The sequence below is a fragment of the Podarcis liolepis genome (genome assembly GCF_965112155.1).
Source record: "Podarcis liolepis genome assembly, chromosome: 5".
Lineage (NCBI taxonomy): Eukaryota > Metazoa > Chordata > Lepidosauria > Squamata > Lacertidae > Podarcis > Podarcis liolepis.
The window spans coordinates 54,673,219-54,693,502 of record NC_139556.1 but is presented as its reverse complement, the minus strand read 5'-3'; the positions used below and the strand labels follow the sequence as shown (position 1 = coordinate 54,693,502).

The 20,284-nt window shown below is 41.9% G+C and overlaps 2 protein-coding genes across 5 annotated transcripts in view; one reads left to right on the top strand and one right to left on the bottom strand.

Moving 5' to 3' along the window:
* Nucleotides 1-6,452, bottom strand: part of LOC310707638 (guanylate cyclase 2G-like) — a 36,393-nt gene extending 29,941 nt beyond the window's left edge. For both annotated transcript variants that reach the window (XM_083504774.1, XM_083504775.1), the window contains exons 1-2: nucleotides 6,183-6,452; nucleotides 2,881-3,229 (exon numbers count right to left, since the gene is read on the bottom strand). In XM_083504774.1, coding sequence (XP_083360900.1) covers nucleotides 2,881-3,229; nucleotides 6,183-6,440 — 607 coding nt within the window. In that variant the 5' untranslated portion in view covers nucleotides 6,441-6,452. The remainder of the gene's footprint in view (nucleotides 1-2,880; nucleotides 3,230-6,182) is intronic.
* A 4,224-nt stretch (nucleotides 6,453-10,676) lies between these two features.
* Nucleotides 10,677-20,284, top strand: part of ACSL5 (acyl-CoA synthetase long chain family member 5) — a 37,181-nt gene continuing 27,573 nt past the window's right edge. The window contains exon 1 of one of the 3 annotated variants that reach the window (XM_083504828.1): nucleotides 10,677-10,858. The gene's annotated coding sequence lies outside the window, so the exon portion shown is untranslated. Of the gene's footprint in view, nucleotides 10,859-15,364; nucleotides 15,453-18,977; nucleotides 19,135-20,284 lie in introns of those variants that run through there. The other 2 variants (XM_083504827.1, XM_083504826.1) reach the window with 2 other exon arrangements.

Genomic DNA, 20,284 nt, shown 5'->3' with positions numbered 1-20,284 from the left:
AGTAGCAGCAACTAAATTAGAGCTGCCATATGTCTAGATTTTCCCTGACATTACCGGGATTTCAAAGGCAGAAATGACGTCTGGGGGGAATTTCCAAAATGTAGCGCTTTGTCCTGGATCTTAGGCAAGTCAATTGAAAATCAAGATTTTTTGGCAGTTTTGGAGTTGGGTTTTTTTTATTTTTTAAAAAAAGCAACTTTAGGATTTGTCCTGGTTTTTACTTTTTGAAATATGGCAACCCTAACTAAATAGTTGGTACAACAGCAAACTCAGTGGTATAAAACTCAAAAGGGAAAGAAAGCTAAAACAATGTCTTGATAAATGCACATTGGATAATGTGGTGAACAAAGTTGTTGTAAGGGTATTGGTAAATTACTGATTGATTGTGTGTAATTCGGGGTGCATCACTATGAAGCAATACAAAATATCTTGGGTAATTAAAACCAATGCAACTTTAGATCATGCTTTGCGTAACTTTAGATCATTTCCTAATCACCCAAATGACTATCCCATTGAAATCAGCGCACAGAACAAAAGATTAAAGTGTTGCAGTCCAGAGAAGTGTATCATATTTCAGAGAGAGAGAGAAAAGTCACTTATTTGGTCTCTGGAAGTCCCTGTGCATTAAGTGCATGACAAGAGCAGCTGAATGTAACCAGAAGCTGTGCATATGAATACTCCTTAAGCAAAGAAGTATTCCCAACTTCAGTTGTTATTGGTACTTTAAAAAAGAAAAAAGTATGAGAATGCTGCCTCCATTAATACTAAGTATTGTATAAATAGTTCTTGTTACAAGTGGGCATTAAGTAGAGCTCTTTGCTTTGTGTAGCCAAGTGACTTACACACCCAGACTTAGACACCTCCACTCCTTTCTTGCCTGTGAAACAGAATGTTATGGAAAGGTGAGAGTTGTGAACATTACAAAGGTTTAGCAATATATAATCCGGTAATATATCATTGTGAAGTGCTCTCTTCAGGGAGACTTGTCTGGTGGCTTCATTACGTATCTTGAGGCATGAGGCAAAAACATTTCTCTATAATCAGGCCTTTGGCTGATTAAACGACCTGTGGCCTTTTAAATGTGTTTGGGTATGGTTTGTTTTTCATTATGTATTTTGTGTTCTCATTTTTGATCTTCAGATGAAAGGTGGTATACCAATTTTAATAAATAAATAACCTCAGGGAAATCTTTCATCATGCCCTTAGTTCTGCTCATTTAAAGAGTTTCTTAATTGAAATAGTTTTACACAGAGAATCCCATAAGAATTTTCACATAGGATAAAAAATTCCTGCTGGTTCAGTCCATAAAAAAACCACCACAATCTTGTTAGTAATATCTACCTTTTCCCTATATGTGATAGAATATCTTGCCTTTCTGCTCTGCCTACCAGGCATGCGTCCTGGGCTTCCATGTATGCATGCAACATTTCCTTAGGGCATATCTGGGCAATATGTATAATATGAGTCAATAGGCATAAACCCAAATAATGAGGCCAAATTGCCCCTCAAATCGGATCTTCCATCAGCTCAAATCCTGCAAGTGGTCACATGACTTAAACCTATGTGGCATAAGAACATAAGAGCCTGCTGGATCAGGCCAATGACCCATCTAGTCTGACACCCTGTTCTCACAGTGGCCAGCCACATGGAAAACCCGTAGGAGGGACCTGAACACAAGAGTACTCTTCCTTCCTGTGTTTACTAGCAACTGAACAAGGAGGCACAGCAAACCCATCATGGTGAGTAGCCTATAGTAGACTTATCTTCCATTAATTTGTTCAGTTCCTTCTCTAAAGCCATGCAAATTGGTGGCCATCACTGCATCCTGTGGAATTTTATAAACTTTTACCATTCCACCTCTTCCTTGCTTTTTGTCTACGGTAAGAATTCCCAAGCACTGCGACTATATTTAAACAGGACTACATCTTCAGGCGAATGTAGCGTTGCCATACATCCGGAATTCCCTGGACATATCTGGAATACTGAGTTGCAAGCAATGACTAGGTGGAAATTGGTGAAATGTCCGGGAAAAGCTGGATGTATGGCACCCCATGTCGACAGTATTGTTTTTGCCGATTTTCCTCAGAAGTAGCTCAAAAACGCAATTAAAGCTCAACAACTTTTTGTTCCAGATTTTCACTTTTTGAAGGATGGCAACCCTAGGAATGCAATGTCAATTCCCAGAAGAAGTTAAAGTGTAACACCTTGTTGAACACAGGAGCCAGGAGCACCAGAAAGATGAGGGACAGGTAATCACACAGGTTTAATACAGTTTTCTCTACACTGATGCCCACAGTACCAGTGGACAGCACATATGGCAGCAAGGCATCTTTGGTTGGACAGCACCCTGGAGAGCATATCTAGTGGGAAGGCACCACTAGTTGGATCTGCTCAAAGGTACACACAGGCAACATATAGGGAGAAGAAAGAACTGCAATGAGCTTCAATTTCTGATAAGTTGAGTGGCAGTGTGTCATGTTTTGCAGAGGACACTCTTCTATTTGAAGAAGTTATTTAAGTAAGAGGTGGGTAACCAGTGGGTCATGGGCCAGATACAGTTCACCAAGCCATGGGAAATGGATTGGGAAGTAAAATCCCTTTTGTAAGTCCAGTCCATGTTTTATGTGTGTTTCAGTTCACTAGGGTATGGCACTTTAAGTACCAGGCCCTGAGGCAGCTGAGGACATAGATTTCTGCTGGGCTTTTCTCATGTCCAATGTTGGTTTGAGTTTGTTCCAAATAAAGTGTTTTGGTCACCATCCTTCATGTACAGAGTTCATCTTACAATGGTGCTGAGAGGCTTATGAACTCACATGGAGAATTATTTCTTTACCTCCAGAGCTCAGAAACCTGCCATGAAAAACGAAATAAAAAACTTACTTCTGGCAACTGATGCTATATAGTTGAGCTTGTCTTGATGGAGGCTTTGATCTTTTGTGTTGTATCTCACCTTAGCAGTGATGGTGATGTTGCTTTTGAGTTGATTTTCTACAGAAGCCCACAACTCCTCTGTTTCAGCCCAAGTGAAAACATCACTTGAGCTTCCGAAGAGGCCAACGTACCTCCACCCAAAATACTGGAGAGTTTTGTAAAGGACTTCCCCAATCATTTGCAGAGGGGTGACAAGATTGATATAAGTGTCATAAACAATGGAATCTTCCAGCTTGGCTGTATGGCCAACAAACCCAAACATGGGAATGTTCCACTGAGAAGCTAGCAAACCAGTTACCTAGGTGGAGAATAATAAAAAGAACTGGATTTAATAGTAACATTCAAGAGGCAATAAGTAAACTTGGTTGACTGTCACTCATAGCATTGTTCAAATGAAGATCTTTTAGGTGATGTATAGGTTTCAGATTGCATCAAGGCCTTTGGGGGATGTGAAACTGAAACACATAATGCCTGATTTCCCATTTCTGGAAATACAAAAACCAGCTGTTAATCATTTTTCTCCATTTCACTGCCTGCAATAATGGTGCCCATAAGTAATGACAATAAGGTTTCAGTGTATAGGATTTCAATGCAATAGGATTTCAGTGTATTATATACCACTTGATTGTAAAAACAAAACAAAACAAAACAACAACCTCTGGTTTACAAGAAATATTAAAATTATCAATAAAAAAGTAATTTAAAACATTTAAATACAAAGTCAGTGGCAAACGAAAAAGAGATTCAAACATGTCCACATCCACATGTCTGGATAAACTTGTCTAAACAAAGGAGCTTTAAGAAGATACAGAAAAGAAGAGAATAACACAACATAACATAATTATGTGTTAAGTTGATATATATTAATGCATAAATAAACACGAGCTAAACTCAGCATTGGGTTTGATTGGGTGCTGAGATACTAACACCAATATTTCTCCCAAATCAATTGCGAGACCAGTTATCAAGACCACTGTGAGCCATTTACTAGAATGAGATGCATAGATATTTAAATAGCAATTGAGTTGTGCTGTCTTTATTCATGCATATCCATCATGCCCCAAAGCACTCTATGTTTTGTTTGCTTCCAAGCCCATCTGAAATGAATGCAGGTGGTCCCTTTTGTCATAGGCAAGCTCTAATTTAAAGATCTCCATGAGCTCTAATAATATGTACAAATGGTTGCACATTTAACACAGACCCTCCAAGTGTCTCTGTTTTTCAGGGACAGTCCCAGATTTACAGAAGCAGTCCCAGTTTCTGATTTGATATGTCCTGCTTTTCCTTAGGACATCCCTATTTTCATCAGAGAAATGTTGGAGGGTATGGAGTTATCTGACCACCACCACCCCAAGCCATCTGGAGGCAGCCCTGTATAGGGAAGGGTTTTTTAAAATGCTTAATGTTTTATTATGCTTTTATATATGTTAGAAGCCTCCCAGAGTGGCTGAGGCAATCCAGGCCGATGGGTGGGATATAAATAGTAAAATTATTATTATTGAATAGGACACCCCTATTTTCATTGGAGGAATGTTGGTGGGTATGAGCTGGAGCATAGTAAAACAGACTAAGGTTGCAGAGAAAAGCTTTGCTGTCCCAGCCGCAGCATCTCCCCTCCCCAGCCTAATACTAGGGCTCTTTTTTTCTCTTTGGAACTCCCCATCTACTCTCATCAGCTCCAGTCAGCATGGCTAGGAGTTGGGGATGTTGAAAGCTGTGATCTGGTTATGTATGGAGAACCACAGTTTCTCCACCTCTGCTGTAGAGAATTCAAGCAAGCCCATTCCTCCTCCTCCTCCTCCACCTCCAGGATTCCAGTTTCTTTTCCAGCTGCTAGCTTGTTTGTGCACCAGCTGGAGGAAAGATGGGATACAGGCCCGAGAGCTCGGGACCAAAAACGGAGCATCCCTATTTCAGTGCCAGAAATGTCGGAGGATATGCTCCTGGTGAAGTCCTGACTGGGATTTTCCTTAGCTGGGGACAAAAATAAATCAAAAGCCCACAACCACTTTGTGTGGCAGCACCCACACTTTGCAAGTACCCTCCTATAATCATCACTTTTGCTGCACTCATTTTGGAAGCCACATAAAACTTTTATGTTCAGGCAAGCCTATCCAGACAAATAGAAATTACATGTTTTTAGTTAATTGTTCATTCTAATTCATTGTGAATATTTTTAAATGCCCATTTTAATTGTCTTTTATTGAGAACCTTAATGTTTTGGGGGTTTTGTTGAGGTTTTATGATTGCTTAAGTGGCACATAATGCTTGTTAATTTCCTTTTTAAGTTGCCAAGGTTAGGTTCCCATCAAAATCAAGATTGCAAAAACCACTGCTTGCATAACAACCATGTGCATAACAACCAGGTGCCATGACATATTTAATCCATCCATTTAAGCCAACGATATTTCAAAGAGACAGGCAAGCAATTATTATAGCGATATTATCAGTCACCTTGCTTTTTAAAAACAACAACAAATGTTTTGTGATTTTTTTTGCAGACACACTGAATGCAGAGCCCCATTTTAATTGTTTACAGGCACTAAGTACGTGGAACTAATGGAAAGACTAGAAATTAAGCTAGGTCTGAGATATAATCAAACTGTGTCCTAAAATACAGTAGAGGCACACAGCCTCCCACCCGCAATATCTTGGCTGTGGTCTCAGCAGTTCCACAACTGCATAGGAGAGCACCTCTTTTAGATAAAATAGATTAGTGAACTCCAGTCTTTAAATACAACCTACAGGCTATTCTAGAAAGGTGAGAGAGGTTTGTAAACAGGACTATGCACAAGTGGAATAAATATCTGCTCACACAACAGGGAATCACCTTCTTTTCTTCCCTGCCCCCCACATCTCACAGCTCTGTATACATCCTCAAAATCTGCCCTGAAAGGTTGGGAGACACTCCAGTGAAGATTTTAGGGGTGCAGCGAGATCTGCAGGGGAGAAGAGATGAACGTAAAGCCTGATTGGATGCATTTAAAGTATATTTAACACACATATAACACACATGGCTTTCCCCCAAGGAACCCTGGAACTATAGCTTACTCATCACAGAGCTACAATTCCGAGAACCGTTAACAAAATACAGTTCCCAGGATGCTCTGGGGGAAGCCTTGCACTTTAAATGAGCATTGAATGTGCTTTAAATGCATGGTGTGGATGTGTCCTGGTTGGCTGCACACGATAACAAATATTGTCTATTACAATTAACAAAAGAGAAAAAGCAGGATGAATTCATACTCAACCTCTGCTGCCTCTGAGCAAACTGGTCCAAACAAGGCAGAAATGTGTTCTTTTTGAAACTGGTTGATGAAAGCATACAGAGACTTCTTTGCTTCACACCCAGAGTCGGCATAAATAAACTCCAAGCTGTAATTGCCTAGGTAAGATGGATCCGCATTGACCTTATCGATGGCAATCTCGACAGCAGAGCATAACCTTTGGCCACTCAGGGGATGGGAGATATTCCAAGGAGCCTGAAAGCCTATTACAAGCTTGGGCATTCCAATACCACTGGCAGTGTTAATGGAATAGACTGCAGTAGCAAATGAGATCACTGAACCATAGTAAATGTGGAAGAAATTCTGTGAGCATTTGCTCATGTGCCACTGCATCACTGAACCAAATACTAAGCTGCTCTCCAATTTGCAAACCTTATGCCGTCCTTTTCTCTGTGTTACTTATACCCCTGCTTGAAATGATTATATCAACACCTCTGTCTGTAGCATGACATGTCATCAACAGTTCTAATTAACAGAATCCTTGATCACCAAAACAGCTTCCTTGCAGCACTACCTCCAATCTTGATGTGTCAAAAGGTCAGTTTAAAACTTTGGAAGAGGTATTTTTGTCGTTGCTGCTGACATTGCTAAACTCTGCTTAAATTAACTGAGCCGACAGGAAACATCCAAGGGAAATGTTGGTGTGTGTACTCCTTTCTGTAAAATGAGTGTTTACGGAACACCTTGTTTACAAAATTTCAGGATCTGGCGAAGTGTCAGGTATTATTTCTGCTCTGTTGTTACAGCAAGTACAATCTAGAAGGATGCAATTATGTGCTTGCAAATAATAATGTCCCTTGTGGCTTTAAGAAGAGTTGAGTGCAAACCTCTATGAGGTTGCCCATCATGAGTGATCCAGATAATGGAAAACAGTACCCTACAGCTTACTGGATGTTCATAGAATCATAAAATCACAGTTGCAAGGGATTCTAAGGATCATCTAGTCCAACCCCCTGCAGTGCAGGAATATGCAGTTGTCCCTGATGGGGATTGAACCTGCAACCTTGGTGTTAACAGAACATTTGAGGTTTAAATAAGTGCCAAAGCTCTGCCAATCCGTTTATTGCACTCTTCACATGGTTGAAAGTGATCCCATGGTCATGGCTGACCAAGAGCGGTTTTCACACTGAAAGTTTTCAAAACTGAGATGTCAAAGCAGTGCCCTCCATTTCAAAAATATATTGATGTGGAATCTTCTCACAAATGACCCTTCTGCACTGCAGCTTAGTCTGAACTCAGCGAAGCTCGTGAATGTGTTGTAGCATCCATAGAATATTGTTCTCATTGCTACAGTCCTTGAATGGTGAGCTTAGTGGTGGTTCTATGGAGGCTGGGAGAACCCACTTAAAAAAAAAAAAATACCCTGCTGCTGCTATTTTGCAATTGGTGGACCTCAGAAATTTTAAGCCCTCTCAAGTGTGTAAATTTTATATATGTAAGCTCATTTTGAAATACGTGTGATTAGGATCATTTAATTATCCACAGAAAGGTTCTGTATTTGGTGGGCACTTGTGGCAAAGTTTCTAAGCAGCTTTGCTGGGGAGGGAGGAATGCTACATTTTTATTGCCTTTTACTGGCGATAACAATATGCTGACTTGGAAGCCTTCCGAATGATCTTTAAACTTTTTGTGTCTGACTGTTACATGTCCAATATTTCTTCCCTTTGATCCAGTTTTTTTAATCAATGAATAGTCCTAAAGTCCAAGTCCACTAAAGCAGATGCTTGGATTCCACTTTCATGTCCCTGTTGAGTCTCTGATATTTAAAATCTCTTAGGGAACACTTGTCACTTCCTGTTGCTGACACTACCTTACACATGCTTTCCAAGCATAGGTGGGGACATGTTTTTAGCTTGAGGGCCGCGTTCCCTGACTGCCACCAAAGGGCTACCTGAGGACCATTTTGTCCTGAGGGGACGAGAAAGATAAGTCAGAACAACTCATGAGCTTCCCAGCACATAGCTTCTGGTGAGGTGGCCTTTCTTCTCCAAACTGCCACCACAGGGCTACTCAAGAGCCACCCCGTTCTGAGGGCTGGGGTGTTAAGAACATAAAAATGTAGGGAAAGCCCTGATTGATCAGACCAGAAACCCACCCAGTGGCCAACCAGTTGCCTCTGATTGGTAGCGCAGACAGGGGCTCACTGCTGACCTGACTTCCCAGTGCTGCATGTTGCAGATGGTTTCTGAAAGGGGTGGGAGGAGCCGAGCTTGCTGTGGTGGGAGTATGGTGTCAGATTGTGTCTGCCACTGCACCAGCAGCAAGCTCCCCCCTGCCCCTTCCTCCTGGGTAAGCAGTAGTAGTATGAAACACTGGGAAATTACAGTCTGAAAAGCCCACAAGCAGGGCATGAAGACCTAGCACAGGCTTCCTCAACCTCGGCCCTCCAGATATTTTTGGCCTACAACTCCCTTGATATGGGATATGTCTCAAAACATTGGGAGGGCCGAGGTTGAGGAAGCCTTCACTAGCACTTTCCTGATTATTTTTCCTAGCAACAGATATTTCTTTGCTTCCAGATTTTTTTTGGGGGGGGGTTAATACTGCAAACAGGTCGTTGAGATATCACAATTTGGACACTGGCAACAGGTGTTTTGTTTTTAATTATAGGATTTTTCTTCAAAAGTGTAAATCTGGACTAAATAGTAAAAATGTGTGGGTGCTGCAAAAATCTTGTATGCAGCCACAGTAAATGTTCCGGAAGCAGCTTCTGATACTGATCATGAATAATAGCTAATGATAAACTTGAATTTGGTGATCTAGATCTACCTGTCGAAAAAGGTTTTGTGTCTTTGCTTTTGCTTGTAGCTTATCTGTGGAGCTTTATTGTATATATATTTTAGTGGAAGCTTATTAGTTTAATTCTTTTATATAAACTGCTTTGCAAAATTCCAATGGAAGGCATTTTATAAATAGCTTAGATCAAACTAATAGGAGCATAATGATTATAAGGTAACAGCTAGGAAATCCCAGCTAAAATCTTGCCCCAGCAGTTGATTAATGAAGGAACCTTTATCCCACCCCTCAACCATAACCCACATAGACACTCCAACTGAAATAATATTGACCTACATTCAAGGGAATATTGAAAGATTACTGAGATAACTTATGTGGGGCACATTGTGTGTACGCATACACACAAACGTTCAGTAGTAATATATCTGGTGAATTCTGTAATATACTGTATCAGCAATGAACTGTCTCACAAGGCTCAGTGACTCCTTCCCCTGGTATTGTACTGCTATCAATGAATGAAACAGAACCAGGTGGAAAGGGGCCATCCTTGCGTGACTCACTTAAGTTTTGCCATCGTGTTGGTAGAATTCTGTATGCTCAGCATCTGTTTGCTGCCCTTTATGGTGGGACTGAACAGATAACAAGGTGACTGAACAGACTTGCTCAACTTGTCTACATGTTAATGAGAAACTAATACTAATAAGAGGGCTGTCAGTAAATATGCTTAGGATTGCTCTATGCGGCAGGAAAAGACCATTTTCATACGTACATCATACAATTGTAGAGTTGGAAGGGACCACGAAAGTCATCTAAGTCCAACCCCCCTGTAATTCAGGAATCTTTTGGCCTACATGGGCCTTGAACTCACAACCCTGAGATTAAGAATCTCATGCTCTACTGATTGAGCTATCCCAGTTACATAATTAAAATATGGTGGGCATCCATAAGGAGCTGGACATTTTTGGTTGTTGTAGCAACATTGGCGAATCCCTGCCACCCTCAAAAGGCCCACCTAAACCCAACATTGAGTGATTATTATTTTAGACAATCTGGTTTGTCAAAGAGGTTTTTTGGGTATGAGATGATTTCAGCTATAGAATTATCCTCTTGCTGTTACATTGAGGCCCCCTTTAACCTGTTCGTTGTTCTATGGCCTTAAATCAGGATTGGGCAGTCTTCCGCCTTGCAGAATAGACTTTTTTGTTCACCAGACCCTTATGGTCCACCAGCCAGAACTAGTCACAGAATGGTGCCTTGAGGGTGAAACCAGCTGCAAGTACCTACTGCCTAGGATTGCCGTATTTCAAAAAGTTCATCTTCATGTGCAATTTCATCTTTCACTCACATCACCATGGCACTCATCCTTCCCCAGAATATTGGAGGTACGATCAATATGCATTGATCAGAACATATTGCAACAGCGTACAACCATTGCTACATATTTTGGGTGAGGCTCTCCTCACACAACTTTCCCCGCTTTCTGATGAGAAAGATTCAAAATTCACCAGTAAAAGCATGCTGGGTTACGTACTTCTGCTTTAGGTGCTCTGATGAGCAGCTGGTGAAAGGCAGTGCTGGTTTTTCAACTTTAGACACCCTACAAATTTGTAGAGCTATTGTGTAAACATTAACTGCTTAGCCTTTTGCTAAGCAGGCATTTTTCACCAGCTCAAATTATTCCATCTGTTTGATCACGTCAAGCCCCACCCTTGAACCTGCTACAAGGTATGTTCAAAGATTGCAGAGTGCAATGCTGTTGCTTTATTAGAGCCCTCTGAGCATGGATGACTGAAGCAGATCAGCTCCAGGAACTACTTGTGAGAGGAACATGTGCTAAACTTCAGTGTGGGGCTCGTGGGGGAGAAAGCTTTCACTCACTTTTGTGGTTGATCAACAGGAAGAAGGTAAGCGTCGAAATTAACTCTCTCCCAGTCAACATCCAGTGATGCTAACTAGCTAGTTTTTGCTGTTTAAAGATTATGGGGAAACAAAATAGCCGATAGCTGTTAAACACTGGTAGCGGATTAAGAATTGGTATATCTAAATAATAATAAAAATACTGTTAGTGTCGGGTGAATACAAAGCCATCTGATGACGAGCAGGTGATCTAACAAATAAGTCTGCAATCATAAATGAAAAACCTGATTCTAGACCGCACTGAACCCAAAATTTCATTTCTGTATCATGACATAAGTTTCTTAAAGACTTCTCAGAGGGTACAACAACTCTATTAGTTTTGAAGATGCCATGAGACTGTCTGTCTCTCATTTCCTGTATGAATCCCCCCTGGAATTATTCATTTGAATGATCAATGGCTTATATCTGCTTTGGGAGCCAATCTCGACGGTAATTAATTCCTTTTTTGAAAATTCACTGTGTCCTTTTCTTGAGCGCGAGAGGAAGAGTTGTTCCACTTGTACCATTCAGTGACTGTTTATTATTATTATTATTACTGAACTGAAGCTACATATGGCAATTACAGATATAGATCAAAATACAGATCATACACAGCTTTCTCTTTGTACAGTGTTAAATGGTACCAGTTAAGAATGCTATACAAATTGAAGGTCATATATACAATTGGTTAAACTGGAAAATTCTGTCATATATCACTTTACCAACTCTTTGATTCTCCTCTCATGTGCTGCGCTGATGTTGTAAGCTTCAGTTAACATTGGACATGGTACATTCTTCACTTTTTGCCCTATCCTTCTGAATCTCTTGCACAGCATTATTGACATAAAGGTAGTGATGCATAAAAGTGTCAGTCTGGAAAAGCTGTGAGGAATCACAGAGAATGAATTTAATTATGGAAGTACAACTGCTTATTGTTGTTTTAGTGGGAAAGTTGGGTTTTTTAAAAAGTACTTTTGTGCAATTTCAAATCCGGCCTTGCCCGGAGGAACCTTCTCCCTTCCCCCTCCTGGGGAAAAGCCCGCAAGAGCCGCGTGAAGCTTGTATGCAGCTCTTGGGGGCTTTTCCTGCCTGCATTCGCTTCATAGGATGCACAGACTTTCCCCCTTAGTTTTTAAGAGGGAAAAAGTGTGTCCTATGGAGCAAAAAATATGGTACTTTTCTGCTCTGATTTTGATGTGTTAGCCTGAGTCAATGTACTACTGCTAGGGAAATGATGGAGCACCAACAGAATTTTCAGGGCTCATTATGTCGACTGGAGCCTCCATTTAACATGCAAAAGAGAATACCAATTGGCATATGTTTGGTGTTGTGCGCAAAATTGCATACCATTTTAGTGGGTTGGGTGGAGGGCCCAAAAATATCTATCCAAGACCACACAACAAGCTATTAGATGTTTGACAGACAGAATGTCAACAGGTGAAGCGTTTCACATAATGAAAATTGAATTTCTGCCTGCCACACAGCTATGAAAAGCACAAGATGCCTGCCTTCCCCCAGTGCCAATCCTGAACAATGCAAAGAATTCAAGTTTCATGAGCTGTAAACCAGGTACATTACAGTAATGTCTTTCATTAGTTTGCCTCTGGCTAGCAATACTGTATTCAGTGCAAAACCAGGCATGGCATTTCAGGTGGCAGGTGTGTATGCATGCATCAAAAGAGATTTAAGATTATCAGTATCCCAAGTTCAGGTGCCCATATGTGGATCAGTTCAATATTAAACTATTAAAGAACATTTATTGTGCTTCTTTACGATTTAGACCTCACAGTAACTACAGCAATGCTATCAACACAGGTCAGTCACCCTTTTATTTTACTTTGAGAAAAAAGAGGTTTGAGCCTTTGACATGAATATACCCATAATTTTAGAGTTTATTCCAACAGCAACCTCTTCCACCATTATCCTATTCTCCCCTCGTGGTTGGGAAAGCAAATATTTCCCCTCCTCCCCATGTTGCTGCTAAAATCAATTTGACAGACCACGCCTCTGTTTTTGTTTCCCTAGAGCCGTATAACAACAGTGAAGACAGAGTGGTAATTCACTACCCTCTCTCAGCACCCCTGTTCTATAACATTAGTACAATAATACTGCACCACTTTGTAGGGTGAGTTAACCTATCCTTTCTCAACCAGAATACCAACCTCCCTACAATACGGATATACCGTATTTTTCGCTCTATAGGGCGCACCGGAACATAGAGCGCACCTAGTTTTTTTGGGGGGGGGAATAAAGAAGAAGAAAATTATTTCCCCCTCCCCCCAGCCCCAAAGAGCAAAGAAGCCAAGACAGCCAGCGGGATCCATCCCGCTGGCTGTCTTGGCTTCCTCTTTAGCCACACACAACCTCTCCAGCTGGGAGAGGCTGCGCGCGGCTTTGTTTTTAGCCGCGGGGCTGGGGCGAGGGAAGCCCAAGCTTCCCCCAACAACAGCCCCCAGAACAGGTCCGGGGGCGGCAGCAAGTGCTGCGGATAGCTGCCCAAAGCCCAGGGAGCGCAGCGTTGCGTTCCCTGGGCTTCAGGCTGCAGGCTGCTATCTGCAAGCCTTCGGAGCCTGGCAGGAACTCCCGCCGTGCTCTGAAGGCTTGCGGATAGCTTCCTGAAGCCTGGAGAGCGAGAGGGGTCGGTGCGCACCGATGCCTCTCGCTCTCCAGGCTTCAGCGAAAGCCTGCATTCACCCCATAGGACGCACACACATTTCCCCTTCATTTTTGGAGGGGGAAAAGTGTGTCCTATAGAGAGAAAAATACGGTACTAATGATGGGTTTTTGTTGTATCTGCATTTGCAGAGTGTTTAAAACTAGAACAAAATAAAATAAAATGATGTATGCACAAAAAGGAGGGGAAAACACATTGGGCTGATAGGAAGACCCAAAATCTGACTAGAAAGAAACAGGAAGCCCTTCCTTCTTCGTTCAGAAACCCTTTTTAAGTATTCTTTTGGGAAGCCTCTGCATTTCATTCTAGCACTCACAGATCTGACTTCACTCATTGGCCAAAAGCACTGAAAGGCAGGGACTGGTTCATAGCTAGCAAAGCAGTTTCTTTAAATTGTACTTGCATGTTTTGCTTCACAGCTTTTATTTTAAAGGAGCCAGAGAAGCTGTGCAGTAACTAAAGTTTATGGACTGAACAAGGGAAGCCCTTCATAGAGTGCAGTGCATTCATCCAGCCTTGAAGTTACCAGTGCCTGAACTACTATGATCAAACTATCTTGCTCCAGGAATAACCGTAGCTGCCGTATCAGCCAAAGCTGATAAAAAGAACCTATGTCATTAACAGCCTGATAGGCTATAATTAAGCAGGTGTTTCCAGATATGGAGATAACAGGGATAGAAAAGTTTCACCTGCTACATTGTAGGTTACTCTTAAAGTAGCAGAGGCAACAAAAGAGCCGGCCACTTGGAACACAAGTTCCAATGAAGAGGAAAAAATGACATAACAACAGACAGGCAAGTTTCGACACTTACACCAGAGTTTAGGATTACATGCATGTGTCTCTGTTTTTGGTATTCCTCCTTTCCTGTCTTCTGCTACTATCCCTGCAGGGAAGAGATCAAAACTTTTGCTTTCAGGTAATTGCAGCTTATTATACCAACTTACAATTATAAGTGGTAAATCTTAGATATGATTTAAAGAAACAAGCCAACTTAATAAACCATGGTTGGCCTGTTTCCCTAAACCCTAAAACTAATTGGAGTTTGACCAGGTTCAGATAGAACAACAGTCCACAGTTAATGAAAAATCACTGAGCTCGAAGCTTGCAGTCTCGTCGCTGCTGCAGTGAGCTGTTGCCCGAGGCTCCTTCACATAATAGTAAATCAACCTTTCCCAACCCGATGCCCTTCCAGCATTGCTGGACTAGAGTTCCCATCAGCCCCAGCCACCAAGAGTAATGGTCCAAGGTGGTAAAGTTGCAGTCCAAAACAACTGGAGGGCATCAGGTTGGAGAAGGCAGCGCTCAGTCATTGTTTAGCATCATATTCAAACCATAACATAGCTGGGACAAAGAGGGCAAGTAGCAGAAGCAGATGCAGATGACGGGGGTTGAATTATATGATTCATGAACCATCCCATGCACCTGGGATTAAGCTCCATTGAACTCAGTAGAACATCTGAATAAATATGCATAGGCTAGGGGGTGAACCGCTTGGACTTCATGGACTTTCATAAACCCCATCCTCTCTGCAGTGAAATTAACAATTATATCTAAGTGAGTTCAGAATAGTTCTTTCTTCTGTGCGGGAACTCTGTATTCCCTTGTCACATTTCTGGTCAATTATGTTCGTTTGTTTTTAAATGGAGATGAAGGTCTTAAGCTGGTGCTTTTAGCCTAAATGTGGTTGCCCACTTCCCTTCCTGTTGCAGCTATCTGGAGCTACGTAAGGCACATGCAAGCAAATCCCCCCTGAGTGCAGAGTGATTTCCTTCTAAGCAAATGTGCATAGCCTGAGAATAATGAGTCACTTCCTGCCTGAGAGGCCTCCCTCTCGTGTGAGCTGTTCCCAGCACTTCCTGGAAGTGGCTGCTATTTAAGGCCGTGAGTCTGAGTTTGTTGCAAGCGTGTGGTGGGAGGCTGCTAGCTGGTAAGTGGAAGAAGCATTGTCAGATTTAGTATGTTACAGATCAATTCTAAAGTGTGCCTGGCTTTTGTCGTCCTCCTCTTGTGCATACTATTGATAACTTTAGAGGTTAGCAAAAGGCACACCGGATGTCTGAATATGGTTCTTTTCGTTGGCCGTTGCTATTGTTTTTACTCAGTCAGTTGTATTTGTATCTTGAGAGGATGTTAAAAGGGTAGAAGGTGGGAATATTGCAACTCTGTGGTAGTGGGTTAGCAACAGTAGTTTGCTCAAGACCCCTTTATGCTTCGAAACGTGGCTTTTGTTGCATAGATTTATGTATCTAGATGAGAATTGAACTCGAAAGTATAGTATTTATACCGACACAGTTCAACAGCCGACTTGCTTTTCTACTTGGGTCTTCTAGCAGCAGTTGCTTATCCAGTTTCTATGACAGAGATTCAAAGGTCAAGGCTTAAGTTATCCCTTTATGCAGCACAGACATCCTTATATAAATAGTAATGTAGCTCTGGGGTTTTGGTTTGGTTTTGACTGACTAAAAACGCAATTGAAGCTGAGTGAAAGCTTCCACTGTTTTTTATGTTTTGTTCTGGGGAATAAGAATGCTCTGATTGCTGCTGTACATAATTGATGAATAACTTCTAGGAGTTTGCTTGAAATCTTTATAGTTTAGTTTTAACCTTGCTTTGCTGAGGAACATGAAAAATGTATCATGTCAAGTTGGAACACATGTCCATCTAGCTCCCTATTATCTGCTACATGGCCTGAAAGTAGCTCTCTAGCGTTTTAGATGGGAGTTGTACCTGGAGATGGCAGGGACTGAGGCTGGAAATTTCTGCATGTTCTCTGCCATTGAACTATGGCTTGTCTAGTTAAATAAAAACTCAGTAAAGTTACTGAATCTTGGACAGTCTTGGTCCTTATCAGACTTCTGAGAAGTGGCCTTTCTAGTTAGCAATGAGTACACTTGTAATATACAAGTACTGTGTGAGAGAAATGCCTTATCAAAAGGAGGCTTGAATACCTTTGAGAAGTCTTATATAATGGAGGCATGCTGAATGCATGTTCATGAGAACAGAACTGGGAAAGAAAGCATATTACGTGCAAGGCCTATGGAATACGAAGTGGGTTGCAATGAGAGCCAGTGTGGTGTAGTGGTTAAGAGCGGTAGTCTCGTAATCTGGGGAACCGGGTTTGCGTCTCCGCTCCTCCACACGCAGCTGCTGGGTGACCTTGGGCCAGTCACACTTCTTTGAAGTCTCTCAGCTCCACTCACCTCACAGAGTGTTTGTTGTGGGGGAGGAAGGGAAAGGAGAATGTTAGCCACTTTGAGACTCCTTAAAGGGAGTGAAAGGTGGGATATCAAATCCAAACTCTTCTTCTTCTTCTTCTTAAACAACGGCTCATCAACGTTTTTGGACCCATGAGCATGTTTGGAAACTTGAAAATGTTTTGTGGGGGAGCACACCCACAACCACGCATATCCCCTGCTCTTCACTGCAATTCCTACTCCACACCTCACAACCCTATTCTCACACACACCAGGAGTGTTATTCTTGCCCCGCTGAATCTGAGATGATCCCCATCTCTTTGTTTAGCCCAACCTACTAGATACTGATGTAAGCAAGAAAGAGGCATGGGTCAATTTGCAGGATGATATCTCTGGCAACACAGCAGTGTTCAGATGCTGCGTAATGCAATACTGGACCAGGACAATGTGGGGCAACTTTGCTCATCCCAAATAATTCATTCCTCCCATCAGGATTTGTGCTAGAAAGATCAAGGAAAAGTGTGGGTGCATGTTGCAAGCAAGCATAATTTGTGGTGCTGCAAAATGTCATGACATACTTGTTAAAGCATAATCTTTGGCATCTAGTTTCTTGGCTTTGTAGCGTTTGAGCCATCACGAGAGAACCTTAACTCAATTTTAAACAGACAGGGTTTTTTCATTAAATAATAGTTTACTAAAAAGAGCATTTCAATCCATACAAGACTGTTCTCCATATAAGTGGGGACAGGAAGCATGGGAAGAATAGCAATAGCTGGATTAATAGATTACTGAATATAGTTGTTGTTATCCATCTGTCTTGAGACAATGGACTGTGCCTCCTGGGCTGAACAATCTCAGTGCCTGTGTTGCTTTTTGTTGTGTTAGCAGCACTGAAGTGACCTCTGTGGGGTGCACTTTTGGACAATGTGTATGGAGGGTCTGGGCTGCCTAGACAACAAGTCCCCCCCTCTCAGCCTCACTAATGTGGTCCAAAGGAAAGCAGAGGAATACACTTGGCACCAGCTTGGCTGCAGGAGTTACCGGATGTAGATTGAATAATATACTTGTCTATTTGTTTACATATTTAGGCTGCATTTATAGGACAAGGTCCTTGCTAGGCAACTTACAAACACACAGCAATGTGTTCAGCCCAGTATAAAAATGACCAGAGCTGAATAATTGGCCAACTAAGCAATGCTCTAATAACCAGCAACAACTTTAATAAGTTCGTCTTCATTATACAACAATAGTAATGTATGAGATACTTTTTACATAATACACGGGTGTTATGGGATTTGGGAGGCAAGAGTCAGAGACCTGTCTGCTTAGATCATCAGGGGTCAGCAGACTTTTTCAGCAGGGGGCTGGTCCACTGTCCCTCAGACCTTGTGAGGGGCTGGGCTATATTTTGAAAAATAAATGAATGAATGAATTCCTATGCCCCACAAATAACCCAGAGATGCGTTTTAAATAAAAGGACATTCTACTCATGTAAAAACACGCTGATTCCCAGACCATCCGTGGGCCAGATTTAGAAAGCGATTGGGCCAGATTTGGCCCCCAGGTCTTAGTTTGCCTACCCATGGACTAGAGTTTTATTAAGGTTTGTCCTACACATAGTCCAAAACATTTGGAGAGCACCAGGTTTGAGGATCATGCTCTACTGCAATACACACACACACACCCCCCTACCCTACCCTACCCTGCTCCCCACAGCCCCACCCATTATAGTTGTTCTGGCTGGGGTTGATTGGAGTTCTAGTCTAAAGCACTTGGAGGGTACCAGGCTGTCAAAGGCTGCTTTAATCAGGGTGTGTTGAGTGTGAACAAGATTTATCATATCATTCTGCCTGATAACAGCTAAGGCAGCCTCCAAAATGAAAATTAACACACAAGGTTTTGGGGTGGTTTTTTTAAGGTAGCACTTCTTTTCTTGAAAGAGCAATATATTTCAGCCATCTTTTCTCTTTTTTAAAGTGTTCCCATTTTATTGTTGCTGTTTATTAAATTTCGAAACTGCCCTCCGCTTGAAGCTCACAGAGCGCTTTACATTATTAAAGCACAACAATGCAATACCAGAATAATAAACCAAAACAATACCCCCATCACAGTTTAAAAGGCCATAGATGGCTTAACAAGATAAAGGTACATGGAAGAGTACAAGCCCCCATGGATGTAGAGCAGTTCATTTGGAGTAGCTGGATAGGCTGTCGCTCCTGCCTCCTCCCAGCATCCTTGGAAGATGATGCGTTAACTGTCCACTCTAGGCTGCAGATGTTACTGTTGGCTGCTCCAACTGCTGGTCTTCTAAGGTTCCGCAATGGCGACAGGGGAAAGTAGCCCCTCTGCTATTGTGCCCAACTTGGCAACCCATTTCAGATAGCAGCCAAATGTGACTTCTTCTTGGGCAGCTGGGTAATAATCTGTCTCCTTACTCTTCCCAGCAGCAGCAGTGGTCGCTCAAGCAGTGTTTGGGGACAGTTTCCCTGGCCTGCTTCCCTGGCCTTCCCAGGGATGGATGCAGTTAGTAGCATAGGAAATGGGATGGAGGGATGTTATGGTAGACCCTCCTACCTTTAAAGGACTCTTGGGCGGGAATCTCTTAATAAATACTTAAAGGCCCTTCTCTGTATAGCCCCCCCCCCCATGTCCTCTGATCATCAGAGGCTCTGCTCCAAATCCCTTGCCCTGACAAGGCTGCTATCAGCCAGGATGAGGGTGATATCCGCCATGGCAGACACTTTGTGGAATGAATTGTAAACTTCCCTCTGAACTTTGGATGAAGGCGGGTATGGGCATTGAATAAAGAATCATAAATAATGCCAAATTGTTGAGTCAAGTGCCTCAGAGCCCTTTTGTTGTATTGCTACAGGTAGTTGGTAAAGACCTGACTACTGTATAGGGAAGTTTTTAATACTTGATGTTTACTGTGCTTAATGTTTTAATTTGTTGGAAGCCGCCCAGAGTGGCAACCCGGTCAGATGGGCGGTATATAGATAATAAATGTTCATTCATTGAACTATCATTTGCTGACATAGCCAAGTATGTTGATGGCCATCCTGCAGTTCTGTACACTGTGATATTTGTTGTAGTTTTCATACTTATATTTTGATTTTATGATGGGGTTTAATCGGTGGTAGTTACTTGTGCTTTATCCTTTATTGCATTTGTTAGCCACCCTGGGTACTTCTGGAAAATTAGGCAGGGTAGATTTTGTTTTAAAACATTAGTAATACAGGTAACTCTCAACTTATGCACATTTAACTTGTGTGCATTCAGCTTTACAAGCTAGGATTTTCAAAAAAATAAAAAGAGAGCGGAAAGAGGGGGTGGCCATTGGGGGGGGGGGAGAGAAAGACTTTGGCAATTCCACCTGCCATGGTATCCAATGTGTTTTGACTATACACAATTTTGATTTTGTGCTATCCCCGGAATGTATCCCTCACGTAAGTTGAGAGTCACCTGTATATAGCCCATTGTCTCTATACGTCTACTAGTTCTAAAACCTGTCTCGTTCAGTTCAGATAAAAAATGACAGCTATGATTATATGGATGTTCCTGAACT